Source organism: Malaya genurostris, chromosome 2 (assembly GCF_030247185.1).
Source record: "Malaya genurostris strain Urasoe2022 chromosome 2, Malgen_1.1, whole genome shotgun sequence".
Taxonomy (NCBI): domain Eukaryota; kingdom Metazoa; phylum Arthropoda; class Insecta; order Diptera; family Culicidae; genus Malaya; species Malaya genurostris.
The window spans coordinates 2130337-2150045 of NC_080571.1; the positions used below are offsets into that span (position 1 = coordinate 2130337).

At 39.3% G+C, this 19709-nt stretch overlaps 2 protein-coding genes across 2 annotated transcripts in view; one reads left to right on the top strand and one right to left on the bottom strand.

Annotated features, from left to right (window-relative positions):
- The window catches only part of LOC131432856 (G-patch domain and KOW motifs-containing protein), a 91088-nt gene that overhangs the window by 42192 nt on the left and 29187 nt on the right, over positions 1 to 19709 (bottom strand). The gene's annotated exons all lie outside the window — the stretch shown is intronic.
- LOC131432855 (uncharacterized) lies at positions 7508 to 9112 on the top strand. Its single transcript, XM_058599405.1, has 2 exons — positions 7508 to 8519; positions 8585 to 9112. Exons 1-2 carry the CDS (start codon positions 7527 to 7529, stop codon positions 9032 to 9034), a joined length of 1443 nt encoding a protein of 480 aa, XP_058455388.1. The 5' UTR covers positions 7508 to 7526; the 3' UTR covers positions 9035 to 9112.

Here is a 19709-nt window from a genome sequence, read left to right on the forward strand (position 1 = left end):
AAAAATATAAAAATGGCTGAAACTAGTTTCAATTTAGTGAAAACGTAATGCCTCTAATAAAGACTGTCCCAGAAAGTATGGACACAACCAAAAACCGCTGCCATTTCGCAATGGTTCAGAATCTGTCAATTTTTATGGCTGCGTCCTGTTGTTTGAACTCTTCTCTAACCACTTGTGCAGTTGTTTATTCATTAGTTTGTTTCGAAATGCGTGGAGTTTCAGCAGAACAACGTCGAAAAATTGTGTACAAATGGTGCACAGAACGCGGACTGTCACTGAGAAAGATAGCAACAATGGAAGGAGTAAGTGAAAAAGCCGTGCGAAATGCAATCAGGAAGTTCGGTGAGGAAAACACCTTTGAGGATAAACCGAAAACGGGTCGAAAAAAGGTCCTGCTAACCCTCAGTTGGATAAACGTATACTGAAGGCGTTCGAGCAAAAGAAGGAGGTTTCAGTTCGGGATGTGGCCAAAAAATGGGGGAACTTCGAAGTCAAATGTTCTTCGTGCTAAAGAACGTTTGAATCTTTGAACCTATAAGAAGCAGAAACAACCAAAACGTAGTCCGAAACAAGAAGCATCGATCAGGCCGAGGGTTCGAAAGCTGTCACGATTCTTGCTGGAAATTTGAACTGCATAATCATGGACGACGAAACCTACGTGAAACTCGATTACAAATCCTTGCCGGGACCACAATATTATACGGTGCGAGAAGGGCAAGTATTAAACCAGTCCGAGACATCGATTGAAGTAGAAAACTTTGGTCTATGGTCTATGGTCTGGCAAGCAATTTGTAGCTGCGGTAAGATTTCGAAACCCTCCATCAGCACTGCTTCAATGAACAGCATCAAGGAATGTTTACAAATACGACTTCTACCATTGATTCGAAGCCACAAGGAACCTGTTGTCTTCTGGCCAGATCTTGCTTCTTGCCACTACTCGAAATCAACGGTAGAATGGTATACTACAAAAAATGTCACTTTCGTCCCAGAAGACGCGAATACTGCGAATCGTTCTGCATTCTTCCGGGAGTTCAGAATGGTGTCGCTTTTGTAAGATCTCTAAATCCTCTCGGGGGTTGGAGGTTTTATTAACAGCAGACTGTTTGGGACCTCGTAGAGGCTCAGAATTTACTTCTGCTTCCACTAAATGTGATCCTCAGCAGATTGTTCAGCATCCCTTAGGGGTGCAGAATTTACTTCTGCTTTTATGTGTGTTTGTGTCGTCAATTTTTCCCATCCTCCTAGTCCAACCCTTACCATTTCCTTTCAATCCTTCCCTCTTATATATCGGGAAAATGATGCTAAAAACAAATTGATGGCAAGGAACAAATCTCCAAATACCAAGGGGAACGTGCCATTTGAGCCAATTTGTTCTGATTCCTGATTCCTGATGGACAATGGAATTTTCCGTTAAAAAAGTCGTCTATGCTTGCTAGATCATCGATAGGTGTTTGGCACATAACGAGTTGCATAAATGTTTTACCGTCGAAGAAAAGAATACTAGATCGTTGAAGAAATCGTTTGGCGAGTTGTTTTGTGTGGAGATTTCACATGCATACTTGATCCATGTAATTAGTAATTTGGTATTAAAATTATGGCTTGCCAAATGACTCAATGACGGAATGCATATGACTGTTCTAGAAAACCGCTGTAGCCAGGAGAAAATGTTCTAATATCATTTACAGATGAATTGTGATCAATTGAGTCAGATGAATAGTATTGGTCATCACAGATGCGAGTTTAAAAAATCAGAAATTTTTTGAATGAATCAATAAAAGATTGTGCTGTAGAAGCGCTAAGGTCAAACTAAGAGATTTTCCTTGCATTTCGCTTTGTAATGATTTGGATTAGACTAAGCGCACAATAAGTGGCAATTAGATATCAATGTTGAAGATGATTACCATAATGAATTGAGACTGCGATTTTATATTTCATATTCTGAGAAGAATGTTCAAAGTGGTAAGATCAATATAAAATTGAAAATTAAGTGTCGTCTCTGCAAGATACCAAAAGTTCCAAAGTACCTGAAAAATATCCACTTTATTAGAGCTCTGAAGCCAAGTCTTTTGTTACGAACTTTTGGTTACTTGGGCCAAATACAAAGCGTAAATTTATCCTACTCTACCGAAAGAACTACTCTAGAGGAGAAACTATTCAACATTGTGTTAAGTTTATCAACACAAAATTCTGGTCAGCGAGCTTTTTTAGCGATTACCGAGAGCAAGAATCACATCTGGAAGAGGAAACGTGGCACCTTATATCCTTTATGTTGAAGTCATTAGAGAGGGATCTCGGTTCAATGTATTGACTCAAAGCATGAGATGACAATCTGTGGATTTGCTCAATTTTTGCTTAACAGAAAGTATTTCACATTTTCAATTAAATTTTTGGTGATATTTCTTTTTTGAGCTGAAGCGAATGTGTGTCGAAATCCGTTGATTGGAGGTTAAGTAGTCAGAAAAATAATGAAGAGAAACGTTAACCAGTCGTTTGCCAATTCTACTATCCGAAAACATAAATTCGAACAAATACAAAGTTCGACGGGTCAGCTAGTTCGTCGAGATTTGGTACTATCTAATTTTTTTTTATTTTCGACTAGGATTTTAGGATTGCTGAAATCGAAAAAATGTTTTATGCCGAATTTTTTGATTTCGGAAGTCCGGAATTTTTTTACGAATCATCCTAGTCTCTGATATGTTAGAAAGTAAAGGCAAAGGTCGTTTGGCATTTGCTATCTATAATCTCATATTATTTCTCCTCTCATAATCTCTAGTTAGTTTGATATCGTTAAAAAACGAAAAAAGTAAAAATTACTGACTGACCAGAAGTCATGAATAAAAAAGTAAAAAGTATAAAAAAATGAATTTAAGTTTGTGACAATCGGTCAAACAATCGCTGAGAAAAGTAAATGAGATCCATTTAAGAATATATGACCACTATTTCCAGTGCTTTCGAAACCGGAAATCTGAAACCAAGATAGCCGGAACTGGTTTGTTCAGCTGCCGACTGATAATGACTACCGATTTGTTTAGTTTTGAGGCCAATTTTGTGAGGTTTTTGTTTCGCCGCTTTAAGAGACGATGTACAATATATAGCACACTCCACCCTATAACTTCGAAATCGGAAGTCGGATTCGGATGAAATTCAGGAATGATGTAATTTTAATTTGAATTCTAGTTTGTCAAAATCGGTTTAGCCATCTCCGAGGAAAACTAGTGAGATTATTTGATACATACACACACAGACATTGCTCAGCTCGACGAAGTGAGTCAAATGGTATATTTTACTAGTCGAATTTTCAAGTGATTGCATAACCTTTCTATATGAGAAAGGCAAAAAGGCTGGTGATGATGTTAGAGGCGTAACTGGAGGACGTGAATACGAACAAAACTGACATTTTTCTTTCACACCTCAGAATATGAATAATTGTTAAAATTAAGTTAAAAATTCAGGTGGAATTTCGTTCCAAAATTCAGTTCCCGAATCCAAACCAAATGAGGTTTTACAAACGAATGATAGCGCAACCTGAGCGTTTGAGGTTTTATACCACACAGCAGATCTGTTTTTGCTGCTGTTGGTTGAAGGTCGTCTCGCCTTGCCTGAGACTACCTCAAACCATCATTCGAGTGCAAAAAAGTATACAAACGTAGCGAGTTTCCACATTGTTTTAAAAAGTTTGAGAAAACTAAATTTCTGAGTTATTTATGGTTACCCATTCTTCCACAGGGCGAATTTTGTAATGGCGCCCCATAGCAAAGTAAGACAAATTCACGTTATTATTTTTTTTATAGATTTACATAGTAGGAAAACTGCTCATAGTTCTTTGGGAACATATTAATAGTTGTAAAACAGAAACGATCTATAAATTTCATGAGCTTACTTGAGTTAAAAAACTAAACAGGCTCAAAATTGAGTTGTATTTCAGTTCTAGAACTTAATTCTCAATAGCACCACGTTTGGCTAAAATATCGGCTCTTTCATTGCCTGGAAGGGAGCAATGAGCTGGGACCCAGATTATAGTGATTTGATAATCATTTTTCAATATGTCGTTCAGATAATGTTTTATTTTGCCCAAGAAAAACGGTTCAGTTTTGCCAGGAGCGTTTGAACGAATGGCTTCAATTGCGCTCAGACTATCTGTGAAGAGGAAATAATGGTTCGGAAATAATGTGACGATTACACTCAAGCTATAATGAACTGCTGCTAACGCTGCAATATAAACAGATGCAGGTTCTTGAAGCCTAAATTAAACCGAAACATTATTGTTGAACATAGCAAACCCAGTAGCCTCTTTAATTCGTGATCCGTCAATGTAAAACATTTTCTCAGAGTCAACATGCCTGAACTTACTTGACAATATTTTTGAGATTTCCATCGAGCGTAGGTGATCCGGGGTACCATGCACATCGCGATGCATGGATGTGTCGAAAAATAAAGTTGAGTCAGGAATATTTAGAAGGCTGACACGGATAGGAATATATCTTGAAGGGTTGATTTCCTGTGACATATGGTTAAAAGATACTGTCATGAATCTTGTTTGAGATTGAAGCTCAACTAGTCTTTCAAAGTTATTAATAACCAGGGGATTCAGTACCTCACATCTTATTAGCAGTCGTGATGAAAGCTCCCAAAAACTTTCAATGGAATAGCACTCCCGCCAGAACTTCAAGACTCATTGTATGTGTCGAATGCATGCAGCCTAAAGCAATTCACAAACAATGATACTGAATTCGCTCAAGTTTGATAATATTTGAGTTTGCAGCGGAACGAAAGCAAACGCATCCATATTCCATCACTGAAAGTATCGTTGTCTGATACAATTTTATTAGATCTTCCGGATGAGCACCCCACCAAGATCCTGTTATTGTTCGAAGAAAATTTACTCTTTGTTGGCATTTTGTTATCAGAAACCTAATGTGTCCTCCCCACGTGCATTTGGAATCAAACCACACCCCGAGGTATTTGAAAGTCAAAACCTGTTCGATTATTCTTCCCATCATATGAAGCTGAAGCTGCGTGGGATCATGCTTTCTTGAAAAGACAACCAGCTCTGTTTTCTCTGCAGAGAATTCGATACCCAGATGAACAGCCCAAACTGACAAGTTATCTAAGTTATCTTGCAATGTTTTTTACAGATGAACAGCTTTGTGTCCAGTAACTGAAATCACGCCATCACTACCAGATGATATAGATATTCCTTATTCTGAATATGCCTAACCTAACATTGTCCATACTAGAACAAAAAGTACGCTTTGTCTATGAAAAAGAAGCGATCTATTAATCAAATTTCATCTCTTTTGCAGTATTTTGACCTTACGATGACCGAATCATATTTTTTTAGCAACCTTCGGGAACGCAGACGGGGTAAAAAACATCATCCATAATCTGCACACCTAGTAGTTTGGTTGCATGATAATTGTAGCTCTCTCTCTCTCTCTTAGATTGCGTTGTACAATGCTTGGTACTTTGTGAGACATTCGTTACTTCTACTCAGTTCCAAACCAAAGCTCTACTCACTCATCAATCATCATTTATACTCTAAAAAGCGAATGGGAAAAAATCCATTATTTTCATTTACAAGATTGTAAATCGGATGCATTTTTTAAATGTTGCTTATACATTTTCTGATATATTCGCATGCGTAGAATTGACAAAGATAGAAAGAATTAGAGGAGATCAAGAAGTTACCAAACATAGCGATATCTCGATAATTAAAGTAGTAATCGTTTATAAAAGTTGATTTAAGTTATCATCGTTCTCAAATCGTTTCGAAAGCCACACGTCAATTGGGTTTCATCGCTAAGATTGCAAAGGACTTTAAAGACCCGCATTGCCTTAAGGCTTTGTATTGCTCACTCGTTCGCCCAATTCTCGAAAACGCGTCGGTAATCTGGACTCCGTATCAAGTATCGTGGAGCCTTAGAATTGAACGAGTGCAGAAACGATTTGTTCGTATGGCATTACGAAATTTACCGTGGAGAGATCCAGTAAACTTGCCATTATATTCAGACAGATGCCAATTGTTAGGAATCGACACGTTACAGCGACGTAGAAAAATTCAACAGGCGTTGATAATTGCTATGTTGATCAACGGAGAGATTGATGCTTCTGAACTGCTTTATGACCTTAATTTTCGAATACCGAATAGATCACTGCGTAACACAAACCTGCTTCAGAACAGATTCCATAGGACTGTATTCGGATACAACGAGCCAATTACTGCATGCATAAGAACATTCACTACAGTAGAAGAGTTGTTTGAGTTTGGAGAGCCTTCCCGTCGCTTCGTTGAAAAAATCAAGCGTTCTGAAATAATCTGACTATGGATAATTTAATTTGTTATAAGTTGTTTGTAATAGCTTTTAAGTAGTTGTGTAGTTGTCATGTAATTTTTGTGATTGTTTTAAAAGATAGTGGTTTTTATGCCTATCTGAGAATGATATACATTTTTCAACTCAGATTGGCTTTTTCCCACTCTGTTAGTCCATTTAGACATCAGTCCGATGGATTTTGTTTAATAAATAAATAAAAAAATAAATAAATAAATAAATAAATAAATAAATAAATAAATAAATAAATAAATAAATAAATAAATAACGCTTCAAACATAGAAGACTATACAAAATATGCAAAACGAAATTAGAATCAATGAGCCAGTTGGTAGAATGACAAAATACCGATACAATACAGACGCACGACGACTGGCGACCGGGTGGAGCTCATTTCCTGTCCAAGTGTCAAATTTAAATTGGTTACTGTAACGCAATCTGTCACTTGGAATACAAGCTATCATCTATATAAAAGAAAACCAATCATTCCGACGATTCCTACAGCGTTACCAATGTTCATTTGGGCACCATAGCCTAGTTCGTCCAGTACCAAAAAGTGCGAAAATTGAAAATCCCTCTCTCGGCCAGAATATCCCATACAGGGAGTGCCACATTCTCTTTTCCAGATATTCTCCGGAGCATCAAGCCGGAGTTTGTTAATGAAAAACGCTAGAGCGGTTGCTTTTCTTTCGCTGTTGAGTTGCTGAGTTCTAAACAGTTCAGTATCCAATGCTATGGCATGGATTTCCACTTTCCAAACTAATTTCGGCAGTCATCAAAGGTGCAATTAGGTACGGCTATTTGTAGACATCGTTCGTCTGGACAGTGAAACATAAATTGAAGATATTGAATGCAGTCTTCGACTTGTAGTATATGCAATTGAAGAAAAAAAACACGGTCTTCTCAATCTCTGACCATACGACTACTCTATTAATGTCACTAAGGATGTATAGAAGATGTCAAATGAAATAATAAAATTTACGTACATACGTCATTGCAATTTTGGCTCCAGATTTCTATTTCATGTTGTGTAGGTTGATTCATCATATTACCATACTCGGCACTTATCAGATTGATAAGCCAAAGCGATTGATTAGATTTCTGTAGAAGAAATAATCTTACGCCCAGGACACCAGCGAACAAAGGCTCGTGCCTGGCAGTTAGTCGCGTTCGCAACTCCAATTAAAGAACACGGAAATGGGTGAAGAAACTCCAGTGGAAGTTCAACATGTTCAGGAAGAACCGATTTCTTCGGTGACAGAAGATTTGTATCATGCCGTCGAAGAAGCCGTCAGTTCGAAACATTTAGTACCGGACAGTGTGACAACAGAACCTACGGTCTCTCCCAAACCGGTGGAAACTTCAAAGACAGCTCATCCGTCAGCAACAGTCGAACTCAAAGTCAATGTTGCTCCGGCCTACATTCACGAAGCAATTGCTAAAATTGCTCCGGAACAAGGCTTCACTCCCGGGCAATTTCAAGTTACTTTAGAGGTTGGTTCTAGTATAGGTGATGGGTTTATAGCGGAAATGTTTCGTGCTCAAATCACCGAGGGTAATCGAAATATGGTAGTTCTCTGCAAGATTCCACCGACCAATGAAGCTAGACGTAAGCATTCCATGCCATCATTCAACCGTGAAGTATTTGCTTACACTAGTTTTCTACCTGCGATATACGAGTTTCAACGGGAGAAAGGAATCACCGAAGCACAAGGTGTTGGATTTTTCAACACACCTCACTGTTACTTGGCCTACTACGATGAAGCTAAGGAAGAATCCGTCATTGCGATGGATGACTTACGACTGAAGGGCTATCGAATGTGGAACAAAATGGTACCGGTTAACTACGAGCATACCAAACTATTGATGATTCAGCTTGGAAGATTACATGCTCTGTCGTTTGCTCTCAAAGACCAACGCCCGGATTTATTTGAGAAGTTCAAAGTACCGGATCCTATGGTAGAGACCTTCCAAAAGAATCCTCCACTTATTGATATGATGTGTATAACTCTGGATCGAGCATTGACAGCGTTAGAACCAAACGAGGAAATAGCTCGCCAAAAGTTATTGAAATTAAAAGGTACTATGTTCAATGACATGGTGAACTTAACCGATGCGAATCCAATAGAACGCTATGCCGTGGTTGGTCATGGTGATTGTTGGAGTAATAACATGATGTATTCATACAAGGTGAGTGTCGAGCCAAAACAGGTTCTAGAAAACGAATTGTTTCTACATTTCTGTACGACTTTCAGAAAGGAGTTCCCACTGAGGTGATTTTACTTGACTGGCAGATATGTCGCTACGTATCACCGACCTTGGATATATTGTATTTTTTGTTCTGTTGCACCGACGGTGAATTCCGAGCGGCACACTACGACGAAATGATCCACATCTACTACGCATCACTCAGAACGCTACTGGAGAAACTCGGCGGCGATCCGACACGGCAATTCCCGTACACTACCCTTCTTAGACAGCTGAAGCAGTACGGAAAATTCGGCGTGATAATGGCATCGTTTTTGGTACCGATGTTGTGCATGGAAAACACCGATTTGCCCGATTTGGATGCCGAGGCAGAAAAATTCGAGAAGACTCAACAAATCAACAATGATATGTTCGCCGTGAACGAGAAGAGTGAGGCGAAATACCGGAAACGAATGTCGGCTGTCATCAGGGATGCGATTAGATACGGTTATCTGTAGGCGTTGGGTTGCGTAGGGCATGAAACGTAAATTGAAGATATTGAATGTAGCCAAAATATAATTTATCTATGAACACGAGTGTAAGCCCATATTGGCAACTTATTCCGTCATTTCTTGTGATTTCCGAACATCTTGATTTGGTAATGAGGAACTTCCTAAACCCGAACCCGATCGAAAATAAATTACTTTTACCAAACCCAAATCCGACAATGATGTGTTTTTTTACCTTTTATATATATATAAAATGTGCTTAATCCACCTAGCATGTGTTTTTTGCATGAATATTCTTCGGTGTTTCAGTTTTCATGACATTATTCCAATGTCCGTCGTTTTAAATGGCAATTTGAAATTTTAATCACACACACACATTACTCTGTAAGGTCGAAACTCCAAATCGGATCGAATTTGAATCTAAAAGTGTGATAATCGATTAAACATTCCATGATATGTCGAAGTAAGTTCCACTTTAGAGTTTACGGTAATTTAAGGTACCTCTAGGGCCGGTAGTCAGGAACCAGCATAACCCAAACCGATTCGTATGGCCATATGACGAATAAATTGCAATATTTTTGAGTCCAACTTGAAAACTTTTCGGGATTGTCATCTTCTATATCGGTTTGAATTTTGAAAATTCATCACCCTACAATTTCAGAATCGGAAGTCAGAATTGGATTTATTTTAATTTGAACTTTTGTTTCTGAAATTCGATTTAGCTTTTTTTGAGAAAATGATAGAGCTTTGAGAAACGATTCGATACTGGAACCGGAATTCGAAATTCGGTGTAGCCGAAATCAGACGAGCTCACCTGAATAGTTGTGTAGTTTACATTTGTTTCAAAATGTTTGAGAATCAATGTAGACATCTTTGAGGAATCGTAGTGCGAGTTAAATTTTTGGGTACATTCCAAAACGAAAACTGAATACAACCAAAAATGAAATAAGTTTATTTGGTTACCGACTATCCAAATCTGCTAACCCGATAAACCTGATTAATTTATGTGAAATAGACATTTTTATACTAATCACCCTGTATCTCCGAAACCGGAAGTTGGATCTGACTGAAAATCAACTTTTCATTTGAATCTAAGATGATTCTTAGATTTCATTTGAATCTTAGATTTTTTTTTGCCCACCACACTCCCCCACACCAAAAAGCTTCAATTTGAAGCCCCCTGGTAGTGGACGCAACTAGTCTCAGCGGAAAACAAGAAACAAATAGACACTGGCAATAATAATACTAGAAATACAAATTTGATTTTGCTACAAAGTCCGCTGAGATTCTATTTATTCATGGTTTGATGTACAATTTATTAAAGTGGAACTCCAGTGGAAAAGATTTCCTTTTAAGGGAAAGTAAGGCTGCTCGGCCATCCATGGAAGTTGACCATCAATGTCAACTTCCCTCTCTGAGCAGCCTAGATAGCCGCGTAGTGTCGGTAGCAGTTTCCCAACTGGCTAAGAATAACGCTACGGTCCACCTGTACCGGTGGTATAAGTCCACCAAACAGGTGAGCCGTGTGGCATCCGGCGGAATTATTTTTTACCAAGAATTGATCCACTGGTTTCCTGTTCCATGTCGTAAAAGGCCACAAAAATAGGAACTCCTAAGTCAAGGTGTATTTCCGTGCCGATGGCTGAATAGCTGCAGGAGGTTAAACAATGCAGTCGTGAACGGAATATCTTGGGGTTTTCCCTTACTGTGTTAAGCGAAGCTCTGGCACAGTGGACGACTTCTTTCTTCGCAACTCGTGGGATTTAAATGATTAAAACATTAAAAAAAATCCTTACATGGTTCGCTATAGGCGATTATAAGCCAATATATTTGGTTTCTTCTAGTTGTTGTACGATAAGTGCTGGAGATGGGGTGTTCATTACTCTAATTGATAATGGTTAGAGTGGCACAAATCAATCTTCAGCATAAACGTACAGCAACTATAAATCTATCCAGACTTCTGCAAGAAGGTAAAGCTTCTATAGCTTTGGTTCAAGAACCATATTTCCAAAAGGGAAACTTCTACGTTGGAAAATTGTCAAACCCAGTCTTTGTTGCCTTCAATAAGACCGGTATGACTAATCCACGTGAAATGCCTCGAGCATGCATACTTACAAATAGTGCTCTCGATGTTTCTCTCATATCGGAGCTCACAACTCGGGATATTTGTGCTGTCACAGTTGATATGACTATTGATGGCATAGACAGAAAATATTCTATTGTTCGGCATATTTGCCGCATAACCAACCTTCGCCAAGCGATGACTTCAAAAAGGTTGTATCATACTGTTGCAAAAGTGATTTACCGCTTGTAATCGGCAGTGACGTAAATGCTCACCATATCATTTGGGGCAGCACAGATATAAATTTGAGAGGCTCTGATATGATGCAATTTGTGAGCAGTACAAACCTGCACATAATCAATGCAGGAAACCGTCCAACTTTCGCGAGATCTGGAAGAGAGGAGGTTTTGGACGTAACTCTCTGCTCTGATAGAATTGCGCATGAGTTGGTGAATTGGCTCGTCTCCGATGAGCTCGAACCTTCGTTGTCTGATCATAAGTACATATTCTTTGATCATTCAAACGTTAAATTTGATATTATCACATATCGTAATCCCAAATCTACAAACTGGGACCTCTATGAAGAGGGCTTGGCGACTAGATTTTACGGGTACCAACCAACAATTAAAACCCCAATTGATTTGGAAAATGTTGTCGACGAGACAAATTCACTCATAGTTGCAGCATATGAAGAGGCTTGTCCGCTTCGGATTGTGCGAGCTACTAGAGGAACTCCTTGGTGGAATGCTGAACTTGCTAGACTAAGGAAACTATGCAGAAGAGCTTGGAACCACCGACGCAGAGATGGGTCGGAGGCATTCGTGTCAGCTCGAAGGGCTTACAAAAATGCTCTACGATCGTCTGAGTGAAGTGGTTGGAAAAGCCTCTGCACAAATGTCTCTAGTCTCAACGAGTCTAGCAGATTAAATAAGTTACTTTCGAAGTCTATGGACTTTAATGTCAGTTTTTTAAGAACTTCAGATGATGAACACGGATGGTCTGATGAAGGTGATGTACTTCACTATCTTTTTAACACTCACTTTCCAGGATGTATGGATCCATCACCGACAGCTCTTCCCGAGACTTTTTCAGGTAGTTACGATTCTTGGGCCCTTGCTCGAAGCGTTGTGACGATTGAATCGGTCAAATGGGCAGTTGAGAGTTTTGCTCCGTACAAGTCTCCTGGAAAGGATGGAGTTTTCCCAGTGTTACTGCAGAAAGGGTATGAACATTTCAAACATGTTTTGAAGAAAATACTTACTTTTAGTCTTGCGACAGGATATATTCCAAGAGCCTGGCAGGAAATAACTGTCAAATTTATTCCCAAAGGCGGTCGCGACACTTATGAGGAAGCGAAGAGTTTCAGGCCTATCAGTCTAAGCTCATTTCTTCTTAAAACAGTGGAACGCATAGTAGATCACTATATCAGGAATGTTAGTTTGGGCGTGCATCCGCTACATGGAATGCAACATGCTTACCAGCGTGGAAAGTCCACTACAACCCTGTTACATGATGTTGTGTACAACATTGAAAGAGCTTTCTCACAAAAGCAATCTTGCTTGGGAGTTTTCCTAGATATTGAAGGTGCCTTTGATAACGTGTCTTTCAATTCAATTCTGGAAGCAGCCCGTGGTCATGGCATACCTTCAAGTATTACAAATTGGATACACGCAATGCTTAGCAATCGACTTCTTTGTTCATCGCTTCGGCGAGCAGAGATTAGAAAGCTGAGTGTCCGTGGGTGTCCTCAAGGTGGTGTGCTATCCCCACTTTTAGGAAACCTAGTCGCTGATGGTTTGTTAAGGAAACTTTATAACCTTGGATTTCCGACTTATGGTTTTGCCGACGATTATCATATATTGATGACCGGTATAAGCATTAACACTCTCTTTAATTTAATGCAGCAAGCCCTGCGATCTGTTGAGCAATGGTGTTGTCAGGTTGGATTATCTGTAAATCCGGGCAAAACATCAATGGTGCTTTTCACTCATCGTAGGATAATCGCAGGAGCTCGTCCGTTACAGTTCTTCGGTTCAGAGGTTACTGTGGTTGATCAAGTTAAATACGTCGGGGTTATTCTTGACTCAAAACTGAATTGGTCTGCTCACATTGACTTCAGAATTAAAAGAGCTTGCAAGGCTTTTGGCCAATGCAGACGAGCTTTTGGAAAATCATGGGGACTCAAACCCAGATATATTCATTGGATCTACACAACTATTGTTAGACCAATTTTAGCATATGGATGTCTTGTATGGTGGCAGAAAGGAGAAGTCGCGACAGTTCAGTCAAAGCTAAATCATCTCCAAAGGATGGTCCTAATGGCGATGACAGGAGCATTCACGACAACTCCTACTGCTGCTCTAGAGGCGCTACTGTGCATTAAACCACTACATGTGTTCCTAAAACAAGAAGCATTATCTTGTGCATACCGTCTTAAGGTTACAGGGCTTTGGAACAGTAACCCATTAGATTATGCTAATAGCCACACTCGCTTGTGGTCTCAAATGGTTACGTGGGATGAGTACTTATTCGCTCCTAGTGACCTAACTCTCACATGCAGTGTGTCTCCTCTTCGTGAGGAATGGCTGTCTGGTTGTGTGGAACGACACCTTGATGAACACATAGTTTGTTATACGGACGGTTCTCTGTTGAATGGTCATGCTGGTGCTGGTGTCTACTGTCGTGAAATGAGGCTGGAGCAGTCTCATTCACTTGGTAGATACTGTACTGTGTTCCAAGCAGAAATCTACGCGATTCTGTGTGGAGTACAATCGGCACTTCAGCAGAGGATCTGTGGTAAACGAATTTATTTTTGTTCCGACAGTCAGGCAGCCTTAAAAGCACTCAGTTCGAATGATTCACGGTCGAATCTAGTGATCGCATGTCGAACTCAAATTGAAAACCTTGGCATTTCAAATGCTGTTTACTTCTTATGGGTACCCAGCCATTCTGGTATTACTGGAATGGAATGATTTCGTTGATCCTGAACCAGCTTTACCACTTTCAACTAGTTGGATAAAGCACAAGATTCGTTCTTGGGCTACATCCAAACATGCCAGCTACAGACTTCGCAGCCGATTCTTAGCGTACAGAATCATTGCATGGCTAGTACTATGGATCCTACTGACACTAAGAATCCATCCAAGTCGGCGCTCGAACATACGACAGCTGGTTTGTAAGACCAGCGTCCTATGCATGGAACCGCCAATCCACCACTAGGTGGATTGACAATTAAAAATTTCAATAGTTTTTGGTTACTGTTTACGCCGGGGACCGATCCAACCGAAGTCGGCTATCAACTAACATGACCGATAAGATGAAGCAGTTTTGCACCCAATTCAGAAGATTTTGTTTATGTTTTTGGCATCGTTGCCTTGAATGACAGTTCGAAAATTGAAACACTCATCATGCGGAAATTCCGGAATATAAATCTTTCATTTGAATCTAAGTTGGTGACAATCGATCCAGTCACCTTCGAGGAAAAATGAGCAACATACACTTTCAGACTAGCACAACTTGACTTTCGCCAATTTTCACCATTAACTTTCTAAATGAGATTGACAAAAAGTCAAATGACACTTTGACAAATTTAAGAAAAAATACGGTGAACAGTTCTGAGTCTTGTTTCGTCGCTTTTGTAACAGTCGCCGATATTTCAGTACTGTAATTTTTGTTCTTTGATCACACCGATAATTCGGAAAACGATGATGTTGTTTTTTCAACTCTGATTGTAAAACGACATGTGATTATGATATTACCGAGAGGAGAATTGTTACGCGCGTAGATACGTGATGACTCAAAAAAAGATAATGGGATTTTTACTTCAGCTATTGAATTGTGATTAACTGCGGTGCTTCCAACGACGATTATTGATAAGATAAACCTTCTGTTGTGGTTTGACGAGGTGACTTTCGTAACATTTATTTTTTTTTCATAAATACGTTTATTTCATAGGCAATATACATAAGTTTTTCTTCGCCGTGGCATTCACAATACATAGTAGTTTAAACCTAATACATTTCGAATATCATATTAGTATGTTGGTACTCATTAGTTAATCTAAACACTGTTTTTATCAAGCGAGTTGCTATTTTAAATTACATTAAATAAAAAACATTTATTTTGTACATGATCTTATAACTATTTCAGGATTGTTTGTATCAGTTCACCACTTATATTCAATATCCTATAGTTGGCTATTGGTTGAACTCATGGAAGAGAAAACAGTCTAACATAAAATAAAATTTAAATTGGAACTCCAATGGATTTAATGAAATGATAAAGAAGTTTCATGTATGGAAGGTCACGACAAGCAAGAATTTCGCGAACTGGGACATTGGATAGTCTACCTTGGGTACGCAAGGAATTTATTAGTTGAGATCTGACATCACGAAACTCCACGCATGTCCAAACAACATGGTCAATATCGCGGTAACCTTCGCCGCAAGCACAATGATTAGTCTCGGAAAATCCAATTCGAAGGAGATGTGCATCTAACGTGTAGTGATTGGACATGAGTCTGGACATCACACGAATGAAATCTCTACTCACATCCAGTCCCCTGAACCATGCCTTTGTCGATATTTTAGGAATAATTGAGTGCATCCACCGACCCAGATCATCTTTATCCCAAGAAGCTTGCCAGCTGGCAAGTGTTCTTTGGCGAAACGCGCTATAGAATTCGTTGAAAGCAATCGGTCTCTCATAAATTTCACCCTCAATAGCACCACGTTTGGCTAAAATATCGGCTCTTTCATTGCCTGGAATGGAGCAATGAGCCGGAACCCAAACTATTGTGATTAGATAATTATTATTCAATATGTCGTTCAGACACTGTTTTATTTTACCCAAGAAAAACGGTTCATTTTTGCCAGCAGCGTTTGAGCGAATGGCTTCAATTGCACTCAGACTATCTGTGAAGAGGAAATAATGGTTTGGAGATAATGTGACGATTACATTCAAGCTATAATGAACTGCTGCTAACTCTGCTATATAAACAGATGCAGGTTCTTGAAGCTTGAATGAGGCCGAAACATTATTGTTGAACATACCAAACCCTGTCGCTTCTTCCATTCGCGATCCGTCCGTGTAAAACATTTTCTCAGAGTTAATATGCCTGAACTTACTTGAAAATATTTTTGGGATTTCCATAGAGCGTAGGTGGTCCGGGATTCCACGCACTTCGCGCTGCATGGATGTGTCGAAAAATAAAGTTGAGTCAGGTACATTTAGGAGGCTGACACGGATAGGAATATATCTTGAAGGGTTGATTTCCTGTGACATATGGTTAAAATATACTGTCATGAATTTTGTTTGAGATCGAAGCTCGACTAGTCGTTCGAAATTATTAATTACCATGGGATTCAGCACATCACATCTTATTAGCAGGCGTGATGAAAGCTCCCAAAATCGATCTTTTAATGGAAGAACTCCCGCCAGAACTTCAAGACTCATTGTATGTGTCGAATGCATGCAGCCTAAAGCAATTCGCAAACAACGGTACTGAATTCGCTCAAGTTTGATAATATGAGAATTTGCAGCGGAACGAAAACAAACGCATCCATATTCCATCACTGAAAGTATCGTTGTCTGATACAATTTTATTAGATCTTGCGGATGAGCACCCCACCAAGACCCTGTTATTGTTCGAAGAAAATTTACTCTGTTGGCATTTCGTTATCAGATACCTAATGTGTCCTCCCCACGTGCATTTGGAATCAAACCACACCCCGAGGTATTTGAAAGTCAAAACCTGTTCGATTATTCTTCCCATCATATGAAGCTGAAGTTGCGCGGGATCATGCTTTTTTGAAAAGACGACCAGCTCTGTTTTCTCCGCAGAGAATTCGATACCAAGATGAACAGCCCAAACGGACAATTTATCTAAGGTATCTTGCAATGGTTTTTGCAGATCAATAGCTTTGGATCCAGTAACTGAAACCACGCCATCATCTGCCAATTGTCTTAGTGTACATGGGGTTACTAGACAGCTGTCAATGTCATTCACGTAAAAATTATAGAGGAGCGGACTGAGGCATGAGCCTTGCGGGAGACCCATGTAGCTAATTCTGATTGTTGCCAAATCGCCATGTGAAAAATGCATGCGTTTCTCTGACAAAAGGTTGTGCAAATAATTATTTATAACCGCTGGGAGTACATGTTGGTGGAGCTTGTCTGAAAGAACATCAATGGAAACTGAATCAAATGCTCCTTTAATGTCTAAAAATACAGATGCCATTTGTTGCTTTTGAGCGAAGGCAATTTGGATGTCAGACGAAAGTAATGCAAGGCAATCATTCGTCCCTTTATTTCTACGGAAGCCAAACTGAGTATCTGACAACAAACCGTTCGTCTCGACCCAAGTGTCGAGACGTCGTAGAATAATTTTTTCGAACAATTTTCTGATGCAGGACAACATCGCAATGGGTCTATATGAGTTGTGATTGGAAGCTGGTTTCCCCGGCTTTTGAATGGCGATAACTTTCACTTGTCTCCAGTCAGGTGGAACAATATTTTGCTCAAGAAACTTGTTGAACAATTCCAACAAACGTCTTTTTGCGAGGTCGGGCAGATTCTTCACCAAGTTGAATTTAATTCTGTCCAATCCAGGAGCGTTATTGTTACAAGACATGAGTGCTATGGAAAATTCCATCATTGAAAAGGGGCTATCAATGGAATCATCATTTGAAGAAGACTCCCTAACAATGCTATGCGTAGGAACGGAATCTGGACAAACTTTCCTCGCAAAATCAAATATCCATCGATTCGAGTACTCCTCACTCTCATTTCCTACGTTACGATTCCTCATTCGTCTGGCCGTATTCCAAAGAGTGCTCATTGAGGTTTCTCTTGACAAACCTTCCACAAAATGTCTCCAATAGCTGTATTTCTTAACCCGAAGTATGTTCTTGTACTTGGTTTCTAAAACCAAGAATTTTTCAAAATTCTGAGGAGTTCCTCCTCCTCGTTTTAAAAACGTCTTGAAAGCATTTTGTTTCGCGTGTTTAGCATCTGAGCACTCCTTGTCCCACCAAGGATTTGGAGGTCTTCTGTTAGACGATGGACCAAGAAATCGTTTGGTTTGGGCTTGTTCTGCGGCCTCCAGAATCGAACAAACGAGGAAGTCATATTCTTCAAGTGGGGGAAGCTCTTCCATTGAAGTTAAGACACTTGAAATATTACTTTGGTATTTAATCCAGTCAATATTTTTTGTCAAATCATATGGAATATTAACTGAATTAGCAATGCCTTTGTTACTGCTAATTGAGATGATGATTGGTAAATGATCGCTACCATGTAAATCAGGAAATACTTTCCAGGTGCAATCTAGTCGAATTGAAGTCGAACAAAGAGATAAATCTAATGCACTTGGACGTGCAGGAGGTCTTGGGATCCGTGTCATGCTACCCATATTTAGTACCGTCATGCTAAAATTGTCGCAAATATTATATATTAGAGATGATCTGCTATCATTGTAAACGGAACCCCACATCATTCCGTGCGAATTGAAATCTCCTAAAATCAAACGTGGAGCAGGAAGGGCTTCGACAATTTCATTAAGCTGTCGTTGTCCAACTTGAGCTCTTGGAGGAATATATACCGAAGCAATGCAAATGTCCTTTCCTTTAATGTTTATTTGACAAGCAACAACTTCTATACTAGAAGTCGAAGGAATGTTTAATCTATAAAAGGAATAACATTTCTTAATTCCTAAAAGCACTCCACCATACGGGGAGTCTCTGTCGAGACGTATAATGTTAAAGTCATTAAAATTTAAGGCTATGTTTGATGTAAGCCATGTTTCGCACAAAGCAAATACATCACATTTTTGACTATGCAACAAAACTTTAAATGAATCAAGTTTTGGCATGATGCTTCGACAATTCCACTGCAGGACAGTGATTGAATCATTTGCGGCGGATGATAAATTATCCATCAAATGATACAAAACCTGAAAGAGCTGGCCATTGAGCTGATAACTGTTTCAAAAAAGTTCTAGCTATTGGAAGGAATGCTGTTATGATGGTCTTTAGAGGTTCAGAAATATTGAATGCAGCGAAAATCCATTCTACAATTTCCGAAAATTTCAGTAATCCTGTTGGTGAATGTGAAATGGAGCCCACTGGATTATTGTCTTTTCTTGAGCTAGTTCCTGGATTGGTTTGTGAATTTGACAAACCAGGAGGCACAGTTTTTGGTTTTAAATTTGGCTTTTTAGCTTTAACACGGGGATCTTTTTTTGAAGGTATGATTTTAGGTGTCTTTTTTGGTATTTTGTGGTTTGTTAATCTCCTCTTAACAGACCCTTGAGGAGTGACAAACGAGGTATCTTCACTATTTCCGTCAGAGTCAGATTCCTCTGGCTCCGCAAGATTTGAAAAACCGTTTTCGGTTTCCAAAGGGGAGACATGTATGACCGTTTTGAGCATTTCTGCATATGTGCGCTTAGACCGTGCTTTTAAAGAAAGCTTCATTTTGTCTTTACGCAGCTTAAATGCAGCGCACACTGAAAGATCATCATGAGGGCTTTCCCCACAATAAACACATTTTTCAACATCTTTATCGCAAAGATTATCCTTATGAGGCCCTTGACATTTGATACATTTGGACTTATTACTACAG

Coding starts and splice junctions, on each gene's coding strand:
- LOC131432855 (XM_058599405.1), top strand. CDS start 7,527: ATGGGTGAAGAAACTCCAGTGGAAGTTCAACATGTTCAGGAAGAACCG. Junction 8,520..8,584: donor ACATGATGTATTCATACAAG/GTGAGTGTCGAG, acceptor TACGACTTTCAG/AAAGGAGTTCCCACTGAGGT.